This window comes from Tachyglossus aculeatus, chromosome 15 (assembly GCF_015852505.1).
Source record: "Tachyglossus aculeatus isolate mTacAcu1 chromosome 15, mTacAcu1.pri, whole genome shotgun sequence".
Classification (NCBI taxonomy): domain Eukaryota; kingdom Metazoa; phylum Chordata; class Mammalia; order Monotremata; family Tachyglossidae; genus Tachyglossus; species Tachyglossus aculeatus.
The window spans coordinates 5,478,710-5,500,843 of NC_052080.1; the positions used below are offsets into that span (position 1 = coordinate 5,478,710).

The 22,134-nt window shown below is 49.0% G+C and overlaps 1 protein-coding gene across 8 annotated transcripts in view; it reads right to left on the minus strand.

Annotated features, from left to right (window-relative positions):
• Positions 1-13,787: 13,787 nt before the first annotated feature.
• Positions 13,788-22,134, minus strand: part of RAI2 (retinoic acid induced 2) — a 167,613-nt gene continuing 159,266 nt past the window's right edge. For all 8 annotated transcript variants that reach the window (XM_038757012.1, XM_038757014.1, XM_038757007.1 and 5 more), the window contains one exon: positions 13,788-15,874. In XM_038757012.1, coding sequence (XP_038612940.1) covers positions 14,227-15,786 — 1,560 coding nt within the window. In that variant the 5' untranslated portion in view covers positions 15,787-15,874 and the 3' untranslated portion in view covers positions 13,788-14,226. The remainder of the gene's footprint in view (positions 15,875-22,134) is intronic.

A 22,134-nucleotide genomic window follows, 5' to 3' on the forward strand; every position in this document is an offset into this window, starting at 1 on the left:
GAAGCAAGAGGATTGCGATGGAGCCGTGGGAAAGGGGAAGGGAGGATGAGCTCGATTTCAAGGCGTGTTTAGCAGAAGTTGGTGGCCCTGTCTCTTTGTCAAAGTCCTCTTTTTTCAAACTCCTCTCCCTCCCCTTACATGTGTAACAACTGTCGCTTCTCCTGATCTAAACCTGCTCTGTCGTGAGGTGACTAAAGCCCCCTGCACAGTTTCTTATTCTCTCCTCCATTTCTTCCTTCACACCTTCTTCCACAAGACGAGGAGCAGGATCACCCCGCCTCCCCCATCCCTAACCACGGGCCTAGTCGGTCAACCCATCAATCACTGGCATTTACTGAGCGCTTCCTTGTCCTCTTCTGGCCCAAATTTTAGAGCCTGGGGAAGATCGTCAGTCATTTGATGAATGGTATTTATTGAGCGCTTATTCTGTGTAGAGCACTGTACTGAGCGCTTCTTAAAATGCCGTCGAGTCGTTTCCGTCCCGTAGCGACTCCATGGACACACCCTCTTCAGAACATCCCATCTTCTGTCATAAAGTCGTTCTGGTGTGTGCGTCCCCAGGGTTTTCTTGGTAAAGATACAGAAGCGGTGTACCATTGCCGCATTCTGCGCAGTAAAAACTTCAGTCTCTGCCATAGTCTTCGGTGAACATTTTGATCACTTGTTCGTCTTGGGCAGCAACTGCTGCCCAGCACTGGCAAATCAACTTTTTCTGATGCTTCGACCTAGAGCTTTCCATTACGGGTAGCCCCATATGGCATCGCTCGAAGCTTCATTAGTGTACACAAACCCTCCTGCCACGATAAGGTGAGACTAAGCGCTTGGAAGAGTACAATATATCAGGGTTGGTAGACATGCTCTATTGGATCAGATACAGCCCTGCCCGGGCAGTGAAAACTTTGAAAAGTTCTTTTAGCTGTAATGTGTTCCAGCTCCTGCTGCTGTTGTCCTTATTTTTTCAATGTGTTGATCTTCCTTGATCACTCTATTCTTTCCAGATGGATCTGTCTAACGCCATTCCCTCCCACTTTTAGTTTGTGAGTCCCAGTGGGCCTGAGACTAGGTCTGAAGTATTCTTAGGGTACCTTTCCTCAGCTTTCAATCCAGTGCTTTGCGCAAAGTAAGCACTTACCATTCAAAATCAACACTTCATACTTAGCTGCTAAACCACCCATTTTTTCAAAGGCACATCTCCCGGGAGGTTTAGTCCAGCCCACAGTTCGGAAGAGCCCTAGAGATCGCGCCTGTACAGACTGTAAGCTCATTGCGGGCAGGGAATGGGTCTGTTGTACTGTTATATTGTCTTCTCCCAAGCACCTACTACAGTGCTCTGCACACTGTAAGCGCTCAACAGATACGACTGTCCGAGTGACCTGTACAGATCCAAAAGTCCTTTGTGTATCTCAAACGCTTAGTACGGTGTTCTGCAGGAAAACAGTGTGGCCAAGTGGAAAGAGCCCAGCCTGGGAATCAGAGGATCTGGGTTCTAATCCCGGCCCTGCTACTTGTCCGCTTGATGACCTTAGGTAAGTCGCTTAACTTCTCCATGCCCCCGTTACCTCATCTGTAAAATAGGGATTAAATCCTACTCCCTCCTAATAATAATGATGGCATTTATTAAGCGCTTACTATGTGCAAAGCACTGTTCTAAGCGCTGGTATATATAATAAAACTGTGAGCCCCGTGTGGGACAGGGACTTTGCCCTACCTGATTGCTTTGTCTCTACCCCAGTGCTTATTGTCACATAGTAAGCACTTCAGTACAATTTTAAAAAAATGTAAAGCGCTCAGTAACTACCGTTGATTGACTGATCTGTTGGTCTTGACACCTGTATGCGAGCTCACCTAGAACAAAGTCTGGGTCTCATATTTAGATATATCGAATATTATATACATTTGGTATTATAAATGGTGGAGTAATAAGAGCCCTCGTCTGCACTGTTGGCTTTCCTTAACTAGTATATTTGGGAGGATGAGAATAACCAACTTCTCCTTTTTATCTAGAATAACATTTCTCAGATGCAGCCCCTGGGACCAAAGCGCTGCAGAAGTAGAAAGGCAGGTAAAGTTAGGAGACGGCAGGCAGATGAGCACAGTCGAGAAACGAATGCAAAATACCGAGAAACCCAGGTACCTGGAACCATTGAGAGGCACAGACAGGAAGAGAGATGGCAAGTAGATTTTAGCCCGGTTTAAAAATTGCAGCTGCCGGAATGAAGCAAGACCCGCCATCCCGGGGCGAAATTTTCTTTGCCAACCACGGCCACTGAACTGAAGGCGTCCTGTTCTACCCTGCTGTAAGTAATTCTTCCATTCTTTCATTCATTCATTCAGTTGTACTTATTGAGCGCTTACTGTGTGCAGAGCACTGTACTAAGTGCCTGGGAGAGTACAATACAACAATAAGCAGGCACATACTCTGCCTATAGCGAGCTTACGGTCTAGAATGGGGGATAAGAAGAAGAATTATTATTACTTGCTAAGCACTTACTATGTGTCAAGCACTTTTCTAAGCACTGGGGTAGATACAAGTTAATCCGGTTGGACACAGCCCCTGTCCCACATGGGGCTCACACTCTTATCCCCGTTTTACAGATGAGGTAACTGAGGCACAGAGAAGTGAAGTGACTTGCCTAAGGTCACGCAGCAGACATAATAATAATAGTATGGCATTTATTAAGCGCTTACTATGTGCAAAGCACTGTTCTAAGCACTGGGGAGGTTACAGAGTGATCAGGTTGTCCCACAGGGCGCTCACAGTCTTAATCCTCATTTTACAGATGAGGGAACTGAGGCACAGAGAAGTGAAGTGACTTGCCTATGGTCACACAGCAGACATAATAATAATAATATGGCATTTCTTAAGCGCTTACTATGTGCAAAGCACTGTTCTACACACTGGGGAGGTTACAGGGTGATCAGGTTGTCCCACAGGGGGCTCACAGTCTTAATCCTCATTTTACAGATGAGGGAACTGAGGCACAGAGAAGTGAAGTGACTTGCCCAGAGTCACACAGCTGACAATTGGCGGGGCTGGGATTTGAACCCATGACCTCTGACTCCAAAGCCCATGTTCTTTCTACTAAACCATGCTGTATTAATTTATGGTTTACAGGGTGGAGGACCGTGCTTGTATTGGGGGAGAGGTGAGGGGCCTCATGTTGGAAGGAGGCAGTCATTAATATAAATAAATAAATTACAGATAAATACCATCCGGATTTTGGCTGTACAATTCTGGAAGCGGCATGGCCTAGTGAATAGAGCACGGGCCTGGGCGTCAGAAGGACCTGGGTTCTAATCCCATCTCCGCCACGTGTTCGCTCTGTGACCTTGGGTAAGTAGCTTCACTTCTCTGTGCCTCCACATAAAATGGGGAATAAGACCCCATGTGGAACAGGGATGTGGTTAGCTCGTATCTATCCCAGCCCTTAGAACAGTACATGACACGTAGTAAGTGCTTAACTAATGCCATTATTAGCGTTATGATTATTATTACTTTTGGACAAAGAAAGCCCTTGAGGGGAAGAAAGCCTCTTGAGATGGAACTAGACCTGTCATTTTGTAGCCCTGCCAAAGCCCTGCTTGATAAGAGGTCAGAGTTCATGGCACACCCTGACGATGGGCCCAAGGATTAGTGTTGGGGTTGACCTGTTCCTTTTTTGCATTACATAAATCCTGTCAGAGTCAGAATTGGAGAGGAGAGTGAGCTATTAGAAGAGGTGGCCGACCCCGGGAGGAAACATTAAAAGCCATTAAAGCCTCAATTAGCGAATAACTGTGGTGTCTTCACCTCAGGCAATCCAATTATCCCTGCTTAGAGTAATTCTTTGCCCCCATCGCTTTTTTATGGCATTTGTTAAGTGCCATATGCCAGGGGCTGTACTAAGCACTGGAGACGATGTGAGATATCAGGTTTGTCACAGTTAATTTAATTAATATTTAATGATGGCATTTATTAAGCGCTTACTATGTGCAAAGCACTGTTCTAAGCGCTGGGGAGTTTACAAGCTGACCAGGTTGTCCCACGGGGGGGCTCACAGTCTTGATCCCCATTTTACAGATGAGGGAACTGAGGCCCAGAGAAGTGAAGTGACTTCATGCCCCTTCATGCCCCACATGGGGCTCACAGTGTTAATTCCCATTTTACAGATAATAATGATGGTATTTGTTAAGCGCTTACTATGTGTCAAGCAATATTCTACACGCTGATGAGGGAACTGAGGCACAGAAGTTTAAGCGACTTGCCCAAGGTTACAAGGTAGATCATAGCCAGTGTACAAGCCAAATTTAACTAGTCCTCGTGCTGGAGAGAGTACTCCTCACTGCAAATCACTCCATTAGCTGCGAAGAAATGGGATAGAAATTGATTTTTTTAAATGTTCAGCTGTCCTTTGTTTTAACAAAGTACTGCATACCTGTAGTGAGACTGAATGCACGCGTGTGTGTGTATGTTTTCTTATGTGTCTCCCCCTTCTAGACTGTGAGCCCATTATTGGGTAGGGACTGTCTCTATATGTTGCCAACTTGTACTTCCCAAGCGCTTAGTACAGTGCTCTGCACACAGTAAGCGCTCAATAAATATGAATGAATGAATGAATGTAGCTCTCAACATATGATAGGAATCATTTTCTACATTGCACGTACACTAGTGGCTAAGCAGGGAGAGGCTTTGGTGGTTTCTGCATTAGTGAAAATTGTTTGTACTGAACCATCCACACCCTCTTGCCTGGTCTCCCTCGTGCCCAGCAGCCTGAACTGGGGGAAGGATGGTAGGTAGAGTGGATGCAGGCCACGGCTGTAGAGAGAAATATCTGTCAGATTTCAACCGAAGCAGACACCATTTCACCTATCATTAGAGGAGCATCGTGACATAGCGGAGAGAGCCCGGGCCTGGGAATCAAAGGACCTGGGTTCTAATCCCCGCTCAGCCACATCTGCCGTCTGCCCTTGGGAGAAGCAGGGTGACATAGTGGATAGGGCACAGGCCTTGTTGTCGTGGGTTCTAATCCCAGCTCCGCCACTTGTCTGCTGTGTGACCTTGGACAAGTCACTTCTCTGAGCCTCAGTTACCTCATCTGGAAACGGGGGTTGAGACGGTGGGCCCCACATGGGGCAACCTGACTACCTCGTATCGACTCCAGTGCTTAGAAGAAGTGGAAATTAAAAGAGCAGACAGAGGGAGAGAGACAGAGACCCCTCCCAACACACACGCATTCACTCAGACATCACACCCCTTCTCAGTGACAGATGTTTACCTATACAGTGGTGTTGAGGGCAGGGTAGACTAGAATTTAAGTGACCTGATGTCCTGATTTGGGCAGGTCAGGTGTAGGGTGGCTGTTTGTATGTTCTTCAGCTGGCCCAGTCCCTTCCAGGGAAGAACAGGGGGAGGAAGAATCGGCAAAAGGCTGTCACTGGCCACCCTAGAACAGCCTGGAAACTTCAGGTTCTGCCCTGCCTCTCGCCTTAGAGATCTTCAGATTCATTCATTCAATTGTATTTATTGAGCGCTTACTGTGTGCAGAGCACTGTACTAAGCGCTTGGGAAGTACAAGTTAGCAACATATAGAGACGGTCCCTACCCAACAGCGGGCTCACAGTCTACAAGGGGAACCAGATGCATTTGGTCCTGTAAAACCCAAGGGGAAAATACGTTTAACTGAGGTGCCTAGCGGCCCATGGGAGGGGTCGGGTAAGGAGGAGGGCCAACGCCAGAGTAGCTGTTTGATGTGGGGGTTTAGATGGGATAAAACCAAATGCACTAGTCTGGTGAACCGGGAAGAGGTTGGACCTTTCAAATGGGGCGTTTGAGTGATGGGCATGTTTCTGTCCCCAGAGCCGTCCGCGGGAAGACTGAAGGCCGGCGACCCGGTTCCCACCTGCCAGCAGCCTCCGTGCCACGGACAACCGCAAATGAGGTACGTGCCCGCGCCCGGCTTCTTAATCGTGGGTTGTGGGGGACTTCTGGCATATGGTGTCAGCGGAGGCTCACGCCCCGGGTTTGGCGAGGTCAGGACTCCGGCGCTTAACAGACTCCATGAAAAACAATGAACAAACTTGGGCCAGGTCCCCACAGGAATTTCTGGCCGAGCCTGTGATGTCTGTCCCTCACCCATCGATGCCAGGGCTCCTCCCACTTGCAGCCTCAGTTACCTCATCTGTAAAATGGGGTCCAAATCCTACTCCCTCCTACTTAGACTGCGAGCCCCCACTGTGTGACAGAGATTGTGTCTAACCTGATTACCTTGTGTCTACCCCAGAGCTTAGGATAGTGCTTGGTACAAAGTTATGTTTAGCAAGTACCGAAGCAGCATGGCCTATTGAATAGAGCACGGGCCTGGGTTCTGATCCGTGCCCCATCACTTGACTGCTGTGTGACTTTGGGCAAATCACTTCATTTCTCTGGGCCTCAGTTGCCTCATCTGTAAAATCATCATCATCATCAATCGTATTTATTGAGCGCTTACTTTGTGCAGAGCACTGTACTAAGCGCTTGGGAAGTACAAATTGGCAACATCTAGAGACAGTCCCTACCCAACAGTGGGCTCACAGTCTAAAAGGGGGAGACAGAGAACAAAACCAAACATACTAACAAAATAAAATAAGTAGAGATTAGGACTGTGAGGCCCATGTGCGACGTGGACTGTGTCCAACCTGATTAGCTTGTATCTGCCCCAACCCTTTGAACAGTGCCTTGCGCATGGAAAGTGCTTAACAAATACCATTTAAAAAATAGTAATGTTTATTATCTGGCTACTGGGATAGACTTGGTTGTCTCCGTAGGGCAGGGCAGGCTGACTTCTCTTGGACTCCATTTTTTCGCGAAGAGCTGGAAATGGGGTTGTTTGGTTGCCCCATTTCCTCTGGCCTCTCTTCAGGGGGATCCCTTGGCTCGCTGGGGAGCGGGAGGGTGGGCTCACTCAGGAGGGGTCCCGGCCCCCGCCGTGGATCCGGGGGAAAGAGTCCGGCTCTGGGAGTCGGGAATCCTGGGTTCTAGACCCGGCCCCGCCTGCCGGGTCTTATGCGAGGTGGATGCACCCGGCGAGCGTCCTGAATATTCTCTGGTTTGACACGGGTGGCAAAGACTGCAGTGGTTACCAAGGCAACACCTCTCTCCACATCCTGTCCCTTACCCAGCTTTCTGCCTTTTTTTCCAAAAAGCCTCCTCACGGGAAGCTTCCTCCTCTCCCACCCTCACCCCCGACGACCCCACGCAGACAGGGCAGGTGGGAGAATCAGGGTGCTGTCCCCCCTCAGCTATTGACTTGTGCTTCCGAGCCCATAAAAGTCCATTGATTCCTCATCTCGTAGGTTGCTGCCCGGGAGAGGGAGGGCAGAGGAGGAGAAAGAATAAAAAGTAATTGAAAGCATTTTACATCCCATGTCAAATGTGCGGCACCATATGCTTACCAATGGCTTAGACCGTGGAATAGGAAGAGCAGGCTCGTTTAGTGAGTACATGACATCTAGTCGGGAGAGGAAGCTAATGTCTGAGGTTACGGGGGCAGAGGGTGGGCGGGAGGATTTAATGTGGCCTTGCCAGATTAATGGACAGTCAGACAGGATGAAATCGAGTGGGGATAACCTCGGGGAAGAGCAAACCGGGACTGAAGGCGGAGGATGACTCGTCGGGGGGGAAAGTTTGGGGTCAGCAACAGCAGGGGGTCATTTAGGACTCCCCCAAATTATCCTGGAATAGCGTACCACCTCCGCGCTAGCATTCTCATCATCAATCGTATTTATTGAGCGCTTACTATGTGCAGAGCACTGTACTAAGCGCTTAAATTTTATCTCAGCACTCTTAGGTGATCTATTTTAAACCCTCCTAGGTATTTACAATCTTTTTTCAACTCTCATACCAGAGGGGGGATTAGAACCCAGGCCTCCAACCTTTCAAGGCTGTTACTTTCCCTCTGAGCCACCACAGGCCTCACATTCTCGCCCTCAATCTTCTGCCATGTTTTGAAGGCGGTTGGAGAAAGGAGTACCCTTTATTCACCCGGTTAGGAGGATGTGGTCTTTATCTGATTTCTCTCTGATTCCTCCTCTTCCTCCTGTATCTCCCTCTTCTTCAAAGTATTGTCTCTCTCTCTGCCATTTTCCTCCCCAACTTTTGCCCTCCCCCCCAGCCCTTTCCTGATTCTCCCCTCTCTTCTCCCCTTCCTCTGGACCTCCCTTTTGTTTCTCCGTTCCATTTCCTTTTCTAGCTTCGTCGGTGACTCTATTTCTCTGCCCTCTGTTTCTGTCGATCTGCCTCTCTCAATTTGCAAACCCCTTGGCACCCGGTGGTGGTCCTGAGGGGTCTCTGAGGGCTCTCGGCGGGGTCTCAGTGGACCCAGGCAGAGAGCAGGATGGGCACATTGGAAAGACTGCCTTGCTCCGGGCTCATTGACATTTGGGATTATTTAGGGGGAGGAAGGGAAAACGAAGAGGGAGATGAAGCTGTGTATTTTGCACGATTAATAGACAGTTCCTGGCTCTTCTCTGGGTCTGTGCCGGCAGTCAGAAGCAGTGGGACAAGAGAGGCTAGGCCGGAGTGACCCAGCTACCCTGGTTGGTTCCTGGAGGGTTTGGAGTAGTTGGCTTGGCTGGTTGTGAGCCTTTTTTTATGGAATTGGTTTAAGCGCTTGCTCTGTACCAAACACCGTTCTAAGCTCTGGGGTAGATACATGTCAAGGCCCTGCTGAGAGCTCACCTCCTCCAGGAGGCCTTCCCAGACTGAGCCCCTTCCTTCCTCTCCCCCTCGTCCCCCTCTCCATCCCCCCATCTTACCTCCCTCCCTTCCCCACAGCACCTGTATATATGTATATATGTTTGAACATATTTTTTTACTCTATGTAATTTATTTGTACATATCTATTCTATTTATTTTATTTTGTTAGTATGTTTGGTCTCTGTCTCCCCCTTTTAGACTGTGAGCCCACTGTTGGGTAGGGACTGTCTCTCTATGTTGCCAATTTGTACTTCCCAAGCGCTTAGTGCAGTGCTCTGCACATAGTAAGCGCTCAATAAATACGATTGATGATGATACATGTGAATTTGGTTGGACACAGGCCCTGTCCCCCATGGGGCTCACAGAGGAGGGAGAACAGGAGAACCAAGGCACAGTGAAGTGACTCTCCAGAGGTCACACAGCAAGCCACTAGCAGGGCCACGATTCGAACCCAGGTTCTCCGACTCGCAGGCCTGCGCTCTTTCCAGTAGGCCACGCTGCTTCTTGGAGCCTTTCTAGCCCCATGATTTTATGGATATATGTATATATGTTTGTACATATTTTTTACTCTATTTATTTATATATTTTATTTCTACCTATCTATTCTATTTATTTTATTTTGTTAGTATGTTTGGTTTTGTTCTCTATCTCCCCCTTTTAGACTGTGAGCCCACTGCTGGGTAGGGACTGTCTCTAGATGTTGCCAATTTGTACTTCCCAAGCGCTTAGTACAGTGCTCTGCACATAGTAAGCGCTCAATAAATACGATTGATTGATTGATTGGAAAAGGCCAGAAAAGCTCCTGGAGGAGCGCATTCCTCTGTGCTCCCACCTCCGGGAAGAGAGTCATTCATTCAATCCTATTTATCGAGCGCTTACTGTGTGCAGAGCACTGTACTAAGCGCTTGGGAAGTACAAGGTGGCAACATAGAGAGGCGGTCCCTACCCAACAACGGGTTCACACACAGTCTAAAAGGGGGAGACAGACAGCAAAACTGTAGACAGGTGTCAGAGTCGTGTCTGCCACCCCTCTTTGTCAGGAATCCTCCCGAGGGCTCGGAGGAAGAGAGGCGTTCCCCCGGCCGGGTGAGAGATAACCGCTGGAGTCTAGGGTCTCCCCTGGTCCCCCCTGTAGACCGTAAGTGCCATGTGGGCAGGGAATGTGTCTGTCACACTGCTCATTCATTCATTCAGTCATATTTATTGAGCGCTTACTGTGTGCAGAGCAGTATATTAAGCGCTTGGGTGAGTACAAAACAACACTAAACAGACACATTCCCTGCCCACATCAGGCTAAAAGTCTAGTCCTATTATACTTTCCCAAGTGCTTAGCACAGTGCTCTGTGCACAGTAAGCGCTCAGTAAATATGATTGACTGAGGGGGCAGTTCCCCTGCCTAAAAACAAAACCAAACCCTAGAAGCAGTAACAAGACCTTCTCCCTTAATATTGGTGGTATGTGAAGTGTTTACTCTTTGCCAAGCACTGTGCTAAGCCTGGGGTGGATTCAAGATAATCAGATCAGAAACAGTCCCCATCCCACATGGGGCTCCCTGTCTAAAATAATCAATCAATCATATTTATTGAGCGCTTACTGTGTGCAGAGCACTGTACTAAGCTCTTGGGAAGTACAAGTTGGCAACAGATAGAGACGGTCCCTACCCAACAGCGGGCTCACAGTCTAGAAGGGGGAGACAGAGAACAAAACATATTAACAAAATAAAATAAGTAGAATAGATATGTACAAGTAAAATAAATAAATAGTGTAATAAATACGAACAAACATCTATACATATATACAGTCTAAACTGGATGATGATGGCATTTGTTAAGTGCTTACTATGTGCGAAGCACTGTTCTAGCGCTGGGGGGGATACCAGGTGCTCAAGTTGTCCCACGGGGGGCTCACAGTCTTAATCCCCATTTTACAGATGAGGTAACGGAGGAACAGAGAAGTTAAGTGACTTGCCCAAAGTCACACAGCTAAGTGGCGGAGTTGGCATTAGAGCACATGACCTCTGGCTCCCAAGCCCGTGCTCTTTCCGCTGAGCCACGTTGCTTCTCTTAAGAATGGTAGGAAACCATGGGGGTTTAAGGGGACTGTGAGCCCCATGTGGGACAAAGACCATGTCCCAACCCTTAACTGCAGGAGCCCTAGAATTCCCCCCCTGCTTCCCCCTACCCTCAAGGCCTTGGGATAAACCAGAAAGAGGATTTACGCGTTATCCCAAGGGAATGGTATATCCGTATGCTCTCTTCACCAATGAAGGGCCAACAGGCTCACATCATCATCATCATCATCAATCGTATTTATTGAGTGCTTACTATGTGCAGAGCACTGTACCAAGCGCTTGGGAAGTACAAGTTGGCAACATCTAGAGACAGTCCCTACCCACCAGTGGGCTCACAGTCTAAAAGGGGGAGACAGCGTGGCCTCTTTCACAAGGGCTGGGTTTGCTTTGAGCATGACTCAGTTTACCTCTGCTCTGAGACCAGTGAGTGATCTCGGACTTGCCCTCTTCATAGAGACCAGCTCTCCTCTCTCTTCTGCTTTTGAAGTGGTCTCACCGGGGGCCCTCTTTATCATCATCATCAATCGTATTTATTGAGCGCTTACTGTGTGCAGAGCACCGTACTAAGCGCTTGTAAGCTCTTTATTACTTCATTTATTTAGTCGTTGGTATTTGTTAAGTGCTTACTACGTGCCAGGCACTGTACAAAGCACTGGGGCAGACACGAGATGGTTGACACGGACCGTGACCCATATGGGGCGCACAGTCTTCACCCCCATTTTACAGATGAGGTAACTGAGGCCCAGAGAAGTGAAGTGATTTACCCAAGGTCACGCAGCAGACAAGTGGAGGAGACAGGATTAGAACTCAGGTGCTTCTGATTCCTAGATCCATCCTCTATCCACTAGTCCACGTGGCTTCTCCTCATCCCTCCAAGGTCCACCCTCCGCTTGCTCTTGGAGTCACCCCACCGAGTGCTTCTTTCTCATCCAGAGATAACATGCCAGCTTGTTTCCGCTTGCGGGTTGTGTTTGTGTTGTTTTGTTTTTAAACGGTATTTTTGAGCCACTTACTACGTGTCAGGCACCGTTCTAAGCACTGGAGTAGATACAATTTCATCAGGCCAGAGACAGTCCCTGTCCTACGTGGGGCTTACAGTCTAAGACGGAGAACAGGTGTTGAATCCCCATTTTACAGGTGACGGAACTGAGGCACAGAGAAGCTAAGTGATTTATTTACCCACAGTCACACAGCTTGCATTTGGCAGAGCCAGGATTAGAATCCAGGTCCTCTCGCCCCCAGGCTTTACCCGCTAGTCATCATCATCATCATCAATCGTATTTATTGAGCGCTTACTGTGTGCAGAGCACTTGGGAAGTCCAAGTTGGCAACCTCTAGAGACAGTCCCTACCCAACAGTGGGCTCACAGTCTAAAAGGGGGAGACAGAGAACAAAACCAAACATACTAACAAAATAAAATAAATAGAATAGATATGTACAAGTAAAATAAATAGAGTAATAAAAGCAGTCGTCCACACTGCTTCCCATTTTTCTGTTCCATCGTGGGGCTACTATTTTCCAGTGACCCTCACCTGCTCTTGGCAGCCGAGAGTGATACTAACAAAATAAAATAAATAGAATAGATATGTACAAATAAATAAATAAATAGAGTAATAAAAGCAGTCGGCCACACTGCTTCCCATTTTTCTTTTCCATCGTGGGGCTACTATTTTCCAGTGACCCTCACCTGCTCTTGGCAGCCGAGAGTGAACACTCTGGTTTTTGGTCTGAGCCTATTGACAGTTCTGGACAAACAGCCTCGGGTTTTAATAAGAACCGCAGTCTTTGAAGGATTTGAAGGCATAAACTTTAACTCTTCAAAAGTGGGGGCGGGGGGGCTGTTTTTGAGGTGTTTACGCAATGAAACACTGATTTTTCTCGGGGGAAGAAATGTTGTGTGTGCATTTTCTATTCCAAAATAACCTGAACCATTGAAGTTTTTACCTTAGATCCCACTGGTGTCTCTGAGGCAGGTTAAGTGGTGACTAAATCACTAAAGGCGCAAGCCCTGTTACGACGGGATATTTGTTAAGCGCTTACTACGGTGCCAAGTAAGCACTGGGGTACATACAAAATGCAAGCGCTTAGTACAGTGCCTAGTGCTTAGCATAGTAAGCGCTCAATAAATACGATTGATGATACACAATAATCAGGTCCCACGTGCGGCTCACTGTCTAAGTAGGAGGGAGAACAGGTATCGAAACCCCCATTTTTTCAGACTTGGGACCTGAGAGGTCGTTGAAGGGACTTTTCCAGGGTCACACAGCAGTTAAGCGGCAGAGCCGGATTAGAACCCAGGTCCTTTGACTCCCAGGCTCCTTCCACTAGGCCCCACTGCTTCTCAGGAGCAGGGTTGATGGTTACCCCCACCTCCCCATCCCGGGAGTCTGTGCCGTCGAGGTAAATCGTGAAAAACGCCGTTCTCGAGAAGGCCACAGTTGGGCTAGTGTTTGGTGAGAGGGGAGGTGACCCCAGGGAGGGCCAGACCACATTACACGTGGATTCAGTAGCCACAGTCTCCATCTCCCAGCCCCCCGACTTACTGATGATAAAGACAACTGTGGCGTTTGTTAAGCGCTGACTTATTTGTTAAGTGTTTGCTGGGCCCTGTGCTAAGCACTGGGGTAGATGCAAGATAATTGGGCCAGACACAGTGCCCATCCTAGTCTTAATCCCCATTGTACAGATGGGGAAACTGAGGCATAGAGCAGTAAAGTGACTTGCCCAGGCTCCCACAGCAGACAGGCGCTGCCTCAGTCTCCAATGCCACCCAGCAGCTGTCGCCGTCGTATTTCCCGAGTGCACAGCTGACCTGAACAAAATACCATTCTGCGGAAAGACAGGTGACACAACTTTTTAAGTCCAAAAGGAGACATGCAACATTCGGGTTTTCGCCAACTATTCCGGGGAAGAATGGCCTTCTTCGGGAACGGCCTCTTCCGTCCACCGACTCAAGCTTCCCCATCTGGGAGAGCACGTTTGTAAATGACAGAATGCTGCAACCAGTTAGCACATACAAACATTTATTTTGAAATAGCCATTCTACCCCTTATTTAGGAATTACATCATCAAAGCACTTTATGGCAGTGAAAATAGCTTTTACCCCTCTGACTCATCCGTTACTCCTTTAAAGCTGCAAAAATGTGCAATCCGCTTGAAAAATAGGTTGCTTTTATTTACTCTGGTGAAAAGTCCCAAATAAAAAACAAAAAAACAACAAAACAGAACGAAACCAGCTTCGAGGGAATCGCTACATCTGTTCCTCCTCCCCCTCCCCGCCTCCCCATTCCCCCCCAAAAATAACTTACAAAGATAGTTTTCCATTTTAAATGCATTTTTTAACCAAGTACATCTCTCTCTCTCTCTCATTCTCTCTCTCTCTCTCTCTCTCTGTCTCTCTTTTCATAATATTATAATCTGAAAATCTTTAAAAAGCCATAATTTACTTCCTTGGAAAAAAGGCAGCCAGCCGTTGCTTTTTGATGGGAAGAATATGTATTTCCTGGGAGTTCATTTTCTTTAACTTGACGCTGCGGTTTTTCATAGGTTTCCTAAGGGGCTCCACAGCCTCCCGCGCCTCGGCCTGGCCCTTGACGTCGTAGCACGGCAGGGCGGAGTCCGGGGGCAGGTCCCTCTTGAAGGAAAAGTTTTTGGTGGACACCCCCGAGAGGCCCTTGACCTTGCCGCAGAAGACGGCGGGCACGGCGTCCTTGACGGAGACGATGACTTTGGCCGCCTGGGAGGAGGTATTCCCGCCGTCCGGGTCGCAGCCGGCCTTGGGCTCGCCGGCCGGGTCGCCGGGCCACTTGGGCCGGTGCCACGGGAGGTCGGGGCCGCCGTCCGCCCGGCCCGGGGCCTCGGGGGGCGGCTTCGGCGGGGCCGGGCCGCCCCCGGGGCGGCCTCCCGCCTTCCTGCAGGAAGCGAGGGACAGGTCCAGGGCGCCGTCCTCGGGCGCGGCCCCCCGGCTCTGGACCGCCGCGGGGGTCCCGGACTTGACGGACAGGTCCAGCGCCTCGTTCTCGGGGCTCATCTTGATGACCGTGTGGCGGCTGAGCTGGGCCAGCTCCCTCCGCGGGAGCAGGGCGAAGGGCTTCAGTTCTTCCTTCTCCAGCGGGGTCTGCGTCCCCTTGCAGGAGTAGGGCCCGAAGGACGCCGGGGGCCCGGGGAAGTCGGGGCTCAGCTTGGGCTCGCCGCCGCCGCCGCCGCCGCCGCCGCCGCCGCAGTGGGGCACGGGGATGGGCACGGGCACCGGCACGGGCACCGGCACGGGCAGGGGCACTATGACGGGGTAGGGCACCAGGAGGGTGGCCGGCGGCACCAGCGGCGACAGCGGGGAAGCGAAGGGCTGGGGCGGGGCCGGCGCCCCGTAGTCGGGCGGGGCCGCCCCCAGGGACCCCGGCGCGGGGAACAGGTCTTGGAGGACGGCGGCGAAGGCCGGGCCCTGGAAGGCGGGCGGCAGGCCCCCGGGCTCCGGGGCCGCCGGGCCCGGCGGCTTCTGGTCCAGGAGCGGGGCCTGGCCGCCGGCCAGGGGGCTGGCGGCGCAGGGGCCCCCCTGGGGCAGCACCAGCGGCGAGTTGAGGTGCTGGAACACGTGCTGCTCCAGGAGCACGGGCAGGGGCACGGGGCCCTGCGTGGTCATGACGTAGGGCGTGGCCCCGGGGGGGCCCAGCTGGGGGGCCGCGCTGCCCCCCGCCACTTGCAGGTGGATGGGTAGGACCACCGGGCTGTCCCCCAGGCAGATGGGCTGCAGCACCGCCGCCGCGGCCACCTTGAGGGCCACCCCGCCGGGGGCCTCGGCCGGCGGCGGCGGCAGCATGGGCGGGGCCGGCCCGCTCACCAGCGGCGAGAGGGCCTTCTTCATCAGGTCGGCCGAGTTAATGTTCCACGCCTCGGCCGTGATCAGCTGGGCCACGCCGTTCTCCAGCTTGCTGCCGCCCAGGGCCGGCGGGGAGCCGGCCACGTCCAGGGGGAGGGACTGGGGGTCCTTATACAGCTCCTCCATCTTCCCCCCTCAGGCGCCGCCCATCGCCCTCACCAGCTTCCAAGCGCTCCCGGGGCCGCCGGGCGCCTCCGCCCCCGCATAACTCGGCCTGGAACGAGGACACGCAGTGTAAGCCCGGCGCTCGGTCTCGCTCCAATCAATCAATCAATCAATCAATCGTATTTATTGAGCGCTTACTATGTGCAGAGCACTGTACTAAGCGCTTGGGAAGTACAAATTGGCATCACATAGAGACAGTCCCTACCCGATAGTGGGCTCACAGTCTAAAAGGCTCCACACAAGCCTCCTGCGGCTCCACGTAAAGGTATTATCTCCGAAAACTCAAAACACCCTCTTTTCAGGTGATTCCGCGTTGGGGGGGTAACTGGTCTACCCACCGCGTCTATTCGGAGACCCCAGAGATCACCATCATCATCAATCGTATTTATTGAGCGCTTACTATGTGCGGAGCACTGTACTAAGCGTGTGGGAAGTACAAATTGGCAACGTGTAGAGACAGTCCCCACCCAACAGTGGGCTCCCAGTCTAAAAGGGGGAGACAGAGAACAAAACCAAACATACTAACAAAATAAAATGAATAGAATAGATACGTACAAATAAAATAGAGTAAAAAAATATGTACAAACATATATACAGGTGCTGTGGGGAAGGGAAGGAGGTAAGATGGGGGGGATGGAGAGATGAAAATAATAATAACGATAATGGTATCCGTTAAGCGCTTACTACTTGCCAAGTACCGTTCTGAGCTCTGGAGTAGACAGAAGGTAATCAGGTTGCTGCGTGTGGGGCTCACAGTCTTAATCCCCATTTTACAGATGAGGAAGCACAGAGTAGTGAAATGGCTTGCCCGAGGTCACACAGCAGACTAGTGGCGGAGCCGGGATTAGAACCCACGTCCCCTGACTCCGAAGCCCGGGCTACTGCTTCTCTCCCTTCTTCGGGTATGGCCAAACGCCCACCCGTTCCTCCGCAGGTTAAGGATCCCCCCCCCGCCGGAACCGAACAGACCGTTAACCTCTAAGCGTGGGTGATTTAGCGACTCAAGTCAAATGGAAAAAAACAAAGCTTCATTTGCTGTTGCTTGGGTGTGGTTAAGAGATGCCGACAACCACCTCCTTAACTCGAAAACTAAAAAGCAGCAGGAACAAATTCGGCCCTAAATTTAAGCCTCGGAAAACATCACGCAGGGTGGACCGAGGGGGCTCCCCCAAGGTAAAGGAACCCACGGTGGGGGGAAAAAAGGCTGCCACGACAAGGGAGCCGCTAAAGTAGATCAGACAACCCTCCCCGAGAAGGGGCACGTGAGCAGGCGGCAAAAAGGGCGCTGTGTCATCCACGGGATTTGGCGAAGGGAAGCGCCAGCCCCGAGAATGTCTCTATATGTTGCCAATTTGTACTTCCCAAGCGCTTAGTACAGTGCTCTGCACATAGTAAGCGCTCAATAAATACGATTGATGATGATGATGATGAGAATGACAACGGTGTGGACGGCCAGGAGTCCTGTTGCCAAGAGGCCGACGATAAGGCAGTATTTGCTTTAGGCAGTTCACCCTAATCCGAACCCTTCTGATTCAACTGATATATTTTCCTTATTTCAGGGTCTACAGAAACTCAACGTAGCTGAAAACCTGCTTCTGAAAGCAAGACCAGAGTGTGAGATATCAGCTGCCCGGATCCGTCTCTCCCACCCTCAGCCAGAGCAGGGACGGTAAGTGCCGGGCGATTTTTTGCTAACAGCATTCTCCATGGAAACCAGTCCAAGGCAGCACTGCTGATAGTGGGGAGGGATGGCCCAGGTTAGCAGGACCTCATTCATTCATTCCATAATATTTATTGAGCGCTAACTGTGTGCAGAGCACTGGACTAAGCGCTTGGGAAGTACAAGTTGGCAACATATGGAGACGGTCCCTACCCAGTAGTGGGCTCACAGGCTTGTCAAATTTCTGCTAAAAGTCAAACCTTTGAGGTTAGCTAACCTCAAAGCTAAGTCAGTTTGATCCTTTCCTCCTCCAGTTCCGCTGGACCTAAAATATGAATGTTTTATCCCTTCTTCCCCCAGTTTAATAGGACTTCAAATCTAAGTCAGTTTTTAAGTCAGCAGGACCTCAAAGCTAAATCCATTGTATCCCCTTTCTCCTCCAGTTTAATAGGACTTCAAAGCTAAGTCAGTTTGATTCTTTCCCCTGCCAGTTTAGTTAACAATAATACTAACAATAAGACAGTTTTATTGCCTCCTCCAGCTTAGCTCAAAGCTCTCGGGTTTTTTTCCCTTCCTCCTCCAGGTTAATAGGACCTCAAAGCTAGGTCATTTTTATCCCTTCCTCCTCCAGTTTAGTAGGACCTCAAGGCAGTTTTTCCTTTCCTTCTCCAGTTTACCAGGATCTCAAAGTTGTCAGTTTTTTTTCCCCCTTCCTTCTCCAGTTAATCAGGACCTCAAAGCTATTTTGGTTTTGTGGCTTCCTCCTCCGGTTTCGCAGGACGTCACGTTATGTTACTTTTTATTCCTTCCTCCTCCAGTTTAGCAGGACCACAAAGGTGAGTCAGTTTTATTCTTTCCTCTTCCAGTTTAGGAAGACGTTAAAGATAAAGCAGTTTTATCCCCTCATCCTCCATGTTAGCAGGACCTCAAAGCCAAGTCAGTTTGATTCCTTCCTCCTCCAGTTTAGCGAGACTTCAAAGGTAAGTTCATTCATTTATTCACTGTCGTATTTATTGAGTGCTTACTGTGTGCAGAGCACTGTACTAAGCGCTTGGGGAGTACAGATGGGCAGCATACAGAGACAGTCCCTACCCAACAACGGGCTCACAGTCTAGAAGGGGGAGACAGACAACAAAACAAAACATACTAACAAAATAAAATAAATAGAATAGTAAATATGTACAGGTAAAAAATCTGTACAAAAGATTACAGTTTTATTCCTTCCTCCTCCAGAGTAGCAGAAGCGCTTGGGGAGTACAGATGGGCAGCATACAGAGACAGTCCCTACCCAACAACGGGCTCACAGTCTAGAAGGGGGAGACGGACAACAAAACAAAACATACTAACAAAATAAAATAAATAGAATAGTAAATATGTACAGGTAAAAAATCTGTACAAAAGATTACAGTTTTATTCCTTCCTCCTCCAGAGTAGCAGGACCTCAAAGCTAGATATTTTTATCCCTTCCTCTTCCAGTGTAGAAGGAAATCAAAGTTATGTCAGTCTTATTCATTCACCCTGCAGTTCTGCAGGACCTCAAAGCTAAATCAGTTTTACCCCTTCCTCCTCCAGTTATCTGAACCCCAAAGCTAAATCAGTTTTATTCTTTCCTCCTCCACTTTAGCAGCACCTTAAAGCTAAAATTAGTTTGATTCCTTCCTCCTCCAGTTTAGCAGCACTTCAAGCCAAGTCAGTTTTATTCCTTCCTCCTCCAATTTAGCAGCACCTCAAAGCTACATCAGTTTTATTCCGTCCTCCTCCGGCTTAGCAGCACCTCGAAGCTAAGTCAATTTTATTCTGTCCTCTTCCAGTTTAGCAGCACCTCCAAGCTAAGTCAGTTTTATTCCTTCCTCCTCCAGTTTAGCAGCCCCTCAAAGCTAAGTCAGTTTTATTCCGTCTTCCTCTAGCAGCATCTCAAAGCGAAGGTGGTTTTATGCCTTCCTTATCCAGTTTAGCAGCACCTCAAAGCTAAGTGAGTTTTATTCCTTCCTCCTCCAGTTTAGCAGCACTTCAAAGCCAAGTCAGTTTTATTCCTTCCTCCTCCAGTGTAGCAGCACCTCAAAGCTAAGTGAGTTTTATTCCTTTCCTTCTCCAGTTTAGCAGGACCACAAAGGTAAGTCAGTTTCCTTTCTTCCTCCTCCAGTTTAGCAGGACTTCAAGGCCAAGTTTGATTTCTTCCTCCTCCACTTTAGCTGGACCTTCAAGCCAAGTTTAGCAGGACTTCAAAGGTAAGTTTGATTCTTTCCTCCTCCAGTGTAGCAGCACTTCAAAGGTAAGTCAGTTTGATTCCTTCCTTCCTCCTCCACTTTAGCAGGACCTCAAAGGTAAGTTTTATTCCTTCCTCCTCCAGTTTAGCAGCACCTCAAAGCTAAGGTAGTTTTATTCCTTCCTCCTCCAGTTTAGCAGCACCTCAAAGCTAAGGTAGTTTGATTCCTTCCTCCTCCAGTTTAGCAGCACCTCAAAGCTAAGGTAGTTTTATTCCTTCCTCCTCCAGTTTAGCAGCACCTCAAAGCTAAGATAGCTTTATTCCTTCCTCCTCCAGTTTAGCAGCACCTCAAGGCTAAGGTGGTTTTATTCCTTCCTCCTCCAGTTTAGCAGCACCTCAAAGCTAAGGTAGTTTTATTCCTTCCTCCTCCAGTTTAGCAGCACCTCAAAGCCAAGGTAGTTTTATTCCTTCCTCCTCCAGTTTAGCAGCACCTCAAAGCTAGTATAAGCTTTATTCCTTCCTCCTCCAGTTTAGCAGCACCTCAAAGCTAGTATAGCTTTATTCCTTCCTCCTCCAGTTTAGCAGCACCTCAAAGCTAAGGTAGTTTTATTCCTTCCTCCTCCAGTTTAGCAGCACCTCAAGGCTAAGGTAGCTTTATTCCTTCCTCCTCCAGTTTAGCAGCACCTCAAAGCTAAGGTAGTTTGATTCCTTCCTCCTCCACTTTAGCAGGACCTCAAAGCTAGTATAGCTTTATTCCTTCCTCCTCCAGTTTAGCAGCACCTCAAAGCTAGTATAGCTTTATTCCTTCCTCCTCCAGTTTAGCAGCACCTCAAAGCTAAGATAGCTTTATTCCTTCCTCCTCCAGTTTAGCAGCACCTCAAGGCTAAGGTATTTTTATTCCTTCCTCCTGCAGTTTAGCAGCGCCTCAAAGCTAGTATAGCTTTATTCCTTCCTCCTCCAGTTTAGCAGCACCTCAAAACCATGTCAGTTTAGCAGCACTTCAAAGCTAAGGTAGTTTTATTCCTTCCTCCTCCAGTTTAGCAGCACCTCAAAGCCATGTCAGTTTTATTCCTTCCTCCTCCAGTTTAGCACTACCTCAAAGTCAGTTTTATTCCGTCCTCCTCCAGTTTAGCAGCATCTCAGAGCCAAGTCAGTTTGAGTCCGTATTCCACAAGTTTAGCAGCACCTCGAAGCTATGTCAGTTTTATTTCTTCATTCTCCAGTTTAGCAGGACCACTAATGATAAATGTCAGTCAGTTGTATCACTTCATCTTCAGTTTAGTAGGACCTCAAAGATATGTCAGATTTATTCCTCCCCGCTCCAGTATAGCAAGACCTAAAAGCCAAGTCAGTTATATGCCTTCCTTTTCCAGTTTAGCAGCACCTCAAAGCTAAGCTAGTTTTATTCCTTCCTCCTCCAGTTTAGCAGCACCTCAAAGCTAGTATAGCTTTATTCCTTCCTCTTCCAGTTTAGCACTACCTCAAAGTCAGTTTTATTACGTCGTCCTCCAGTTTAGCAGCATCTCAGAGCCAAGTCAGTTTGAGTCCTTATTCCACAAGTTTAGCAGCACCTCAAAGCTGTCAGTTTTACTTCTTCATCCTCCAGTTTAGCAGGACCACTAATGATAAATGCCAGTCAGTTTTATCACTTCATCTTCAGTTTAGTAGGGCCTCACAGATATGTCAGATTTATTCCTCCCCGCTCCAGTATAGCAAGAACTAAAAGCCAAGTCAGTTATATGCCTTCCTTTTCCAGTTTAGCAGCACCTCAAAGCTAAGGTACTTTTATTCCTTCCTCCTCCAGTTTAGCAGCACCTCAAAGCTACTATAGCTTTATTCCTTCCTCTTTCAGTTTAGCAGCACCTCAAAACCATGTCAGTTTAGCAGCACCTCAAAGCTAAGGTAGTTTTATTCCTTCCTCCTCCAGTTTAGCAGCACCTCAAAGCTAGTATAGCTTTATTCCTTCCTCCTCCAGTTTAGCAGCACCTCAAAGCTAAGGTAGTTTTATTCCTTCCTCCTCCAGTTTAGCAGCACCTCAAAGCTAAGGTAGTTTGATTCCTTCCTCCTCCAGTTTAGCAGCACTTCAAAGCTAAGGTAGTTTGATTCCTTCCTCCTCCAGTTTAGCAGCACCTCAAAGCTAAGATAGCTTTATTCCTTCCTCCTCCAGTTTAGCAGCACCTCAAAGCTAAGATAGCTTTATTCCTTCCTCCTCCAGTTTAGCAGCACCTCAAAGCTAAGGTAGTTTTATTCCTTCCTCCTCCAGTTTAGCAGCACCTCAAGGCTACTATAGCTTTATTCCTTCCTCTTCCAGTTTAGCACTACCTCAAAGTCAGTTTTATTACGTCGCCCTCCAGTTCAGCAGCATCTCAAAGCCAAGTCAGTTTGAGTCCTTATTTCACAAGTTTAGCAGCACCTCAAAGCTACGTCAGTTTTACTTCTTCAT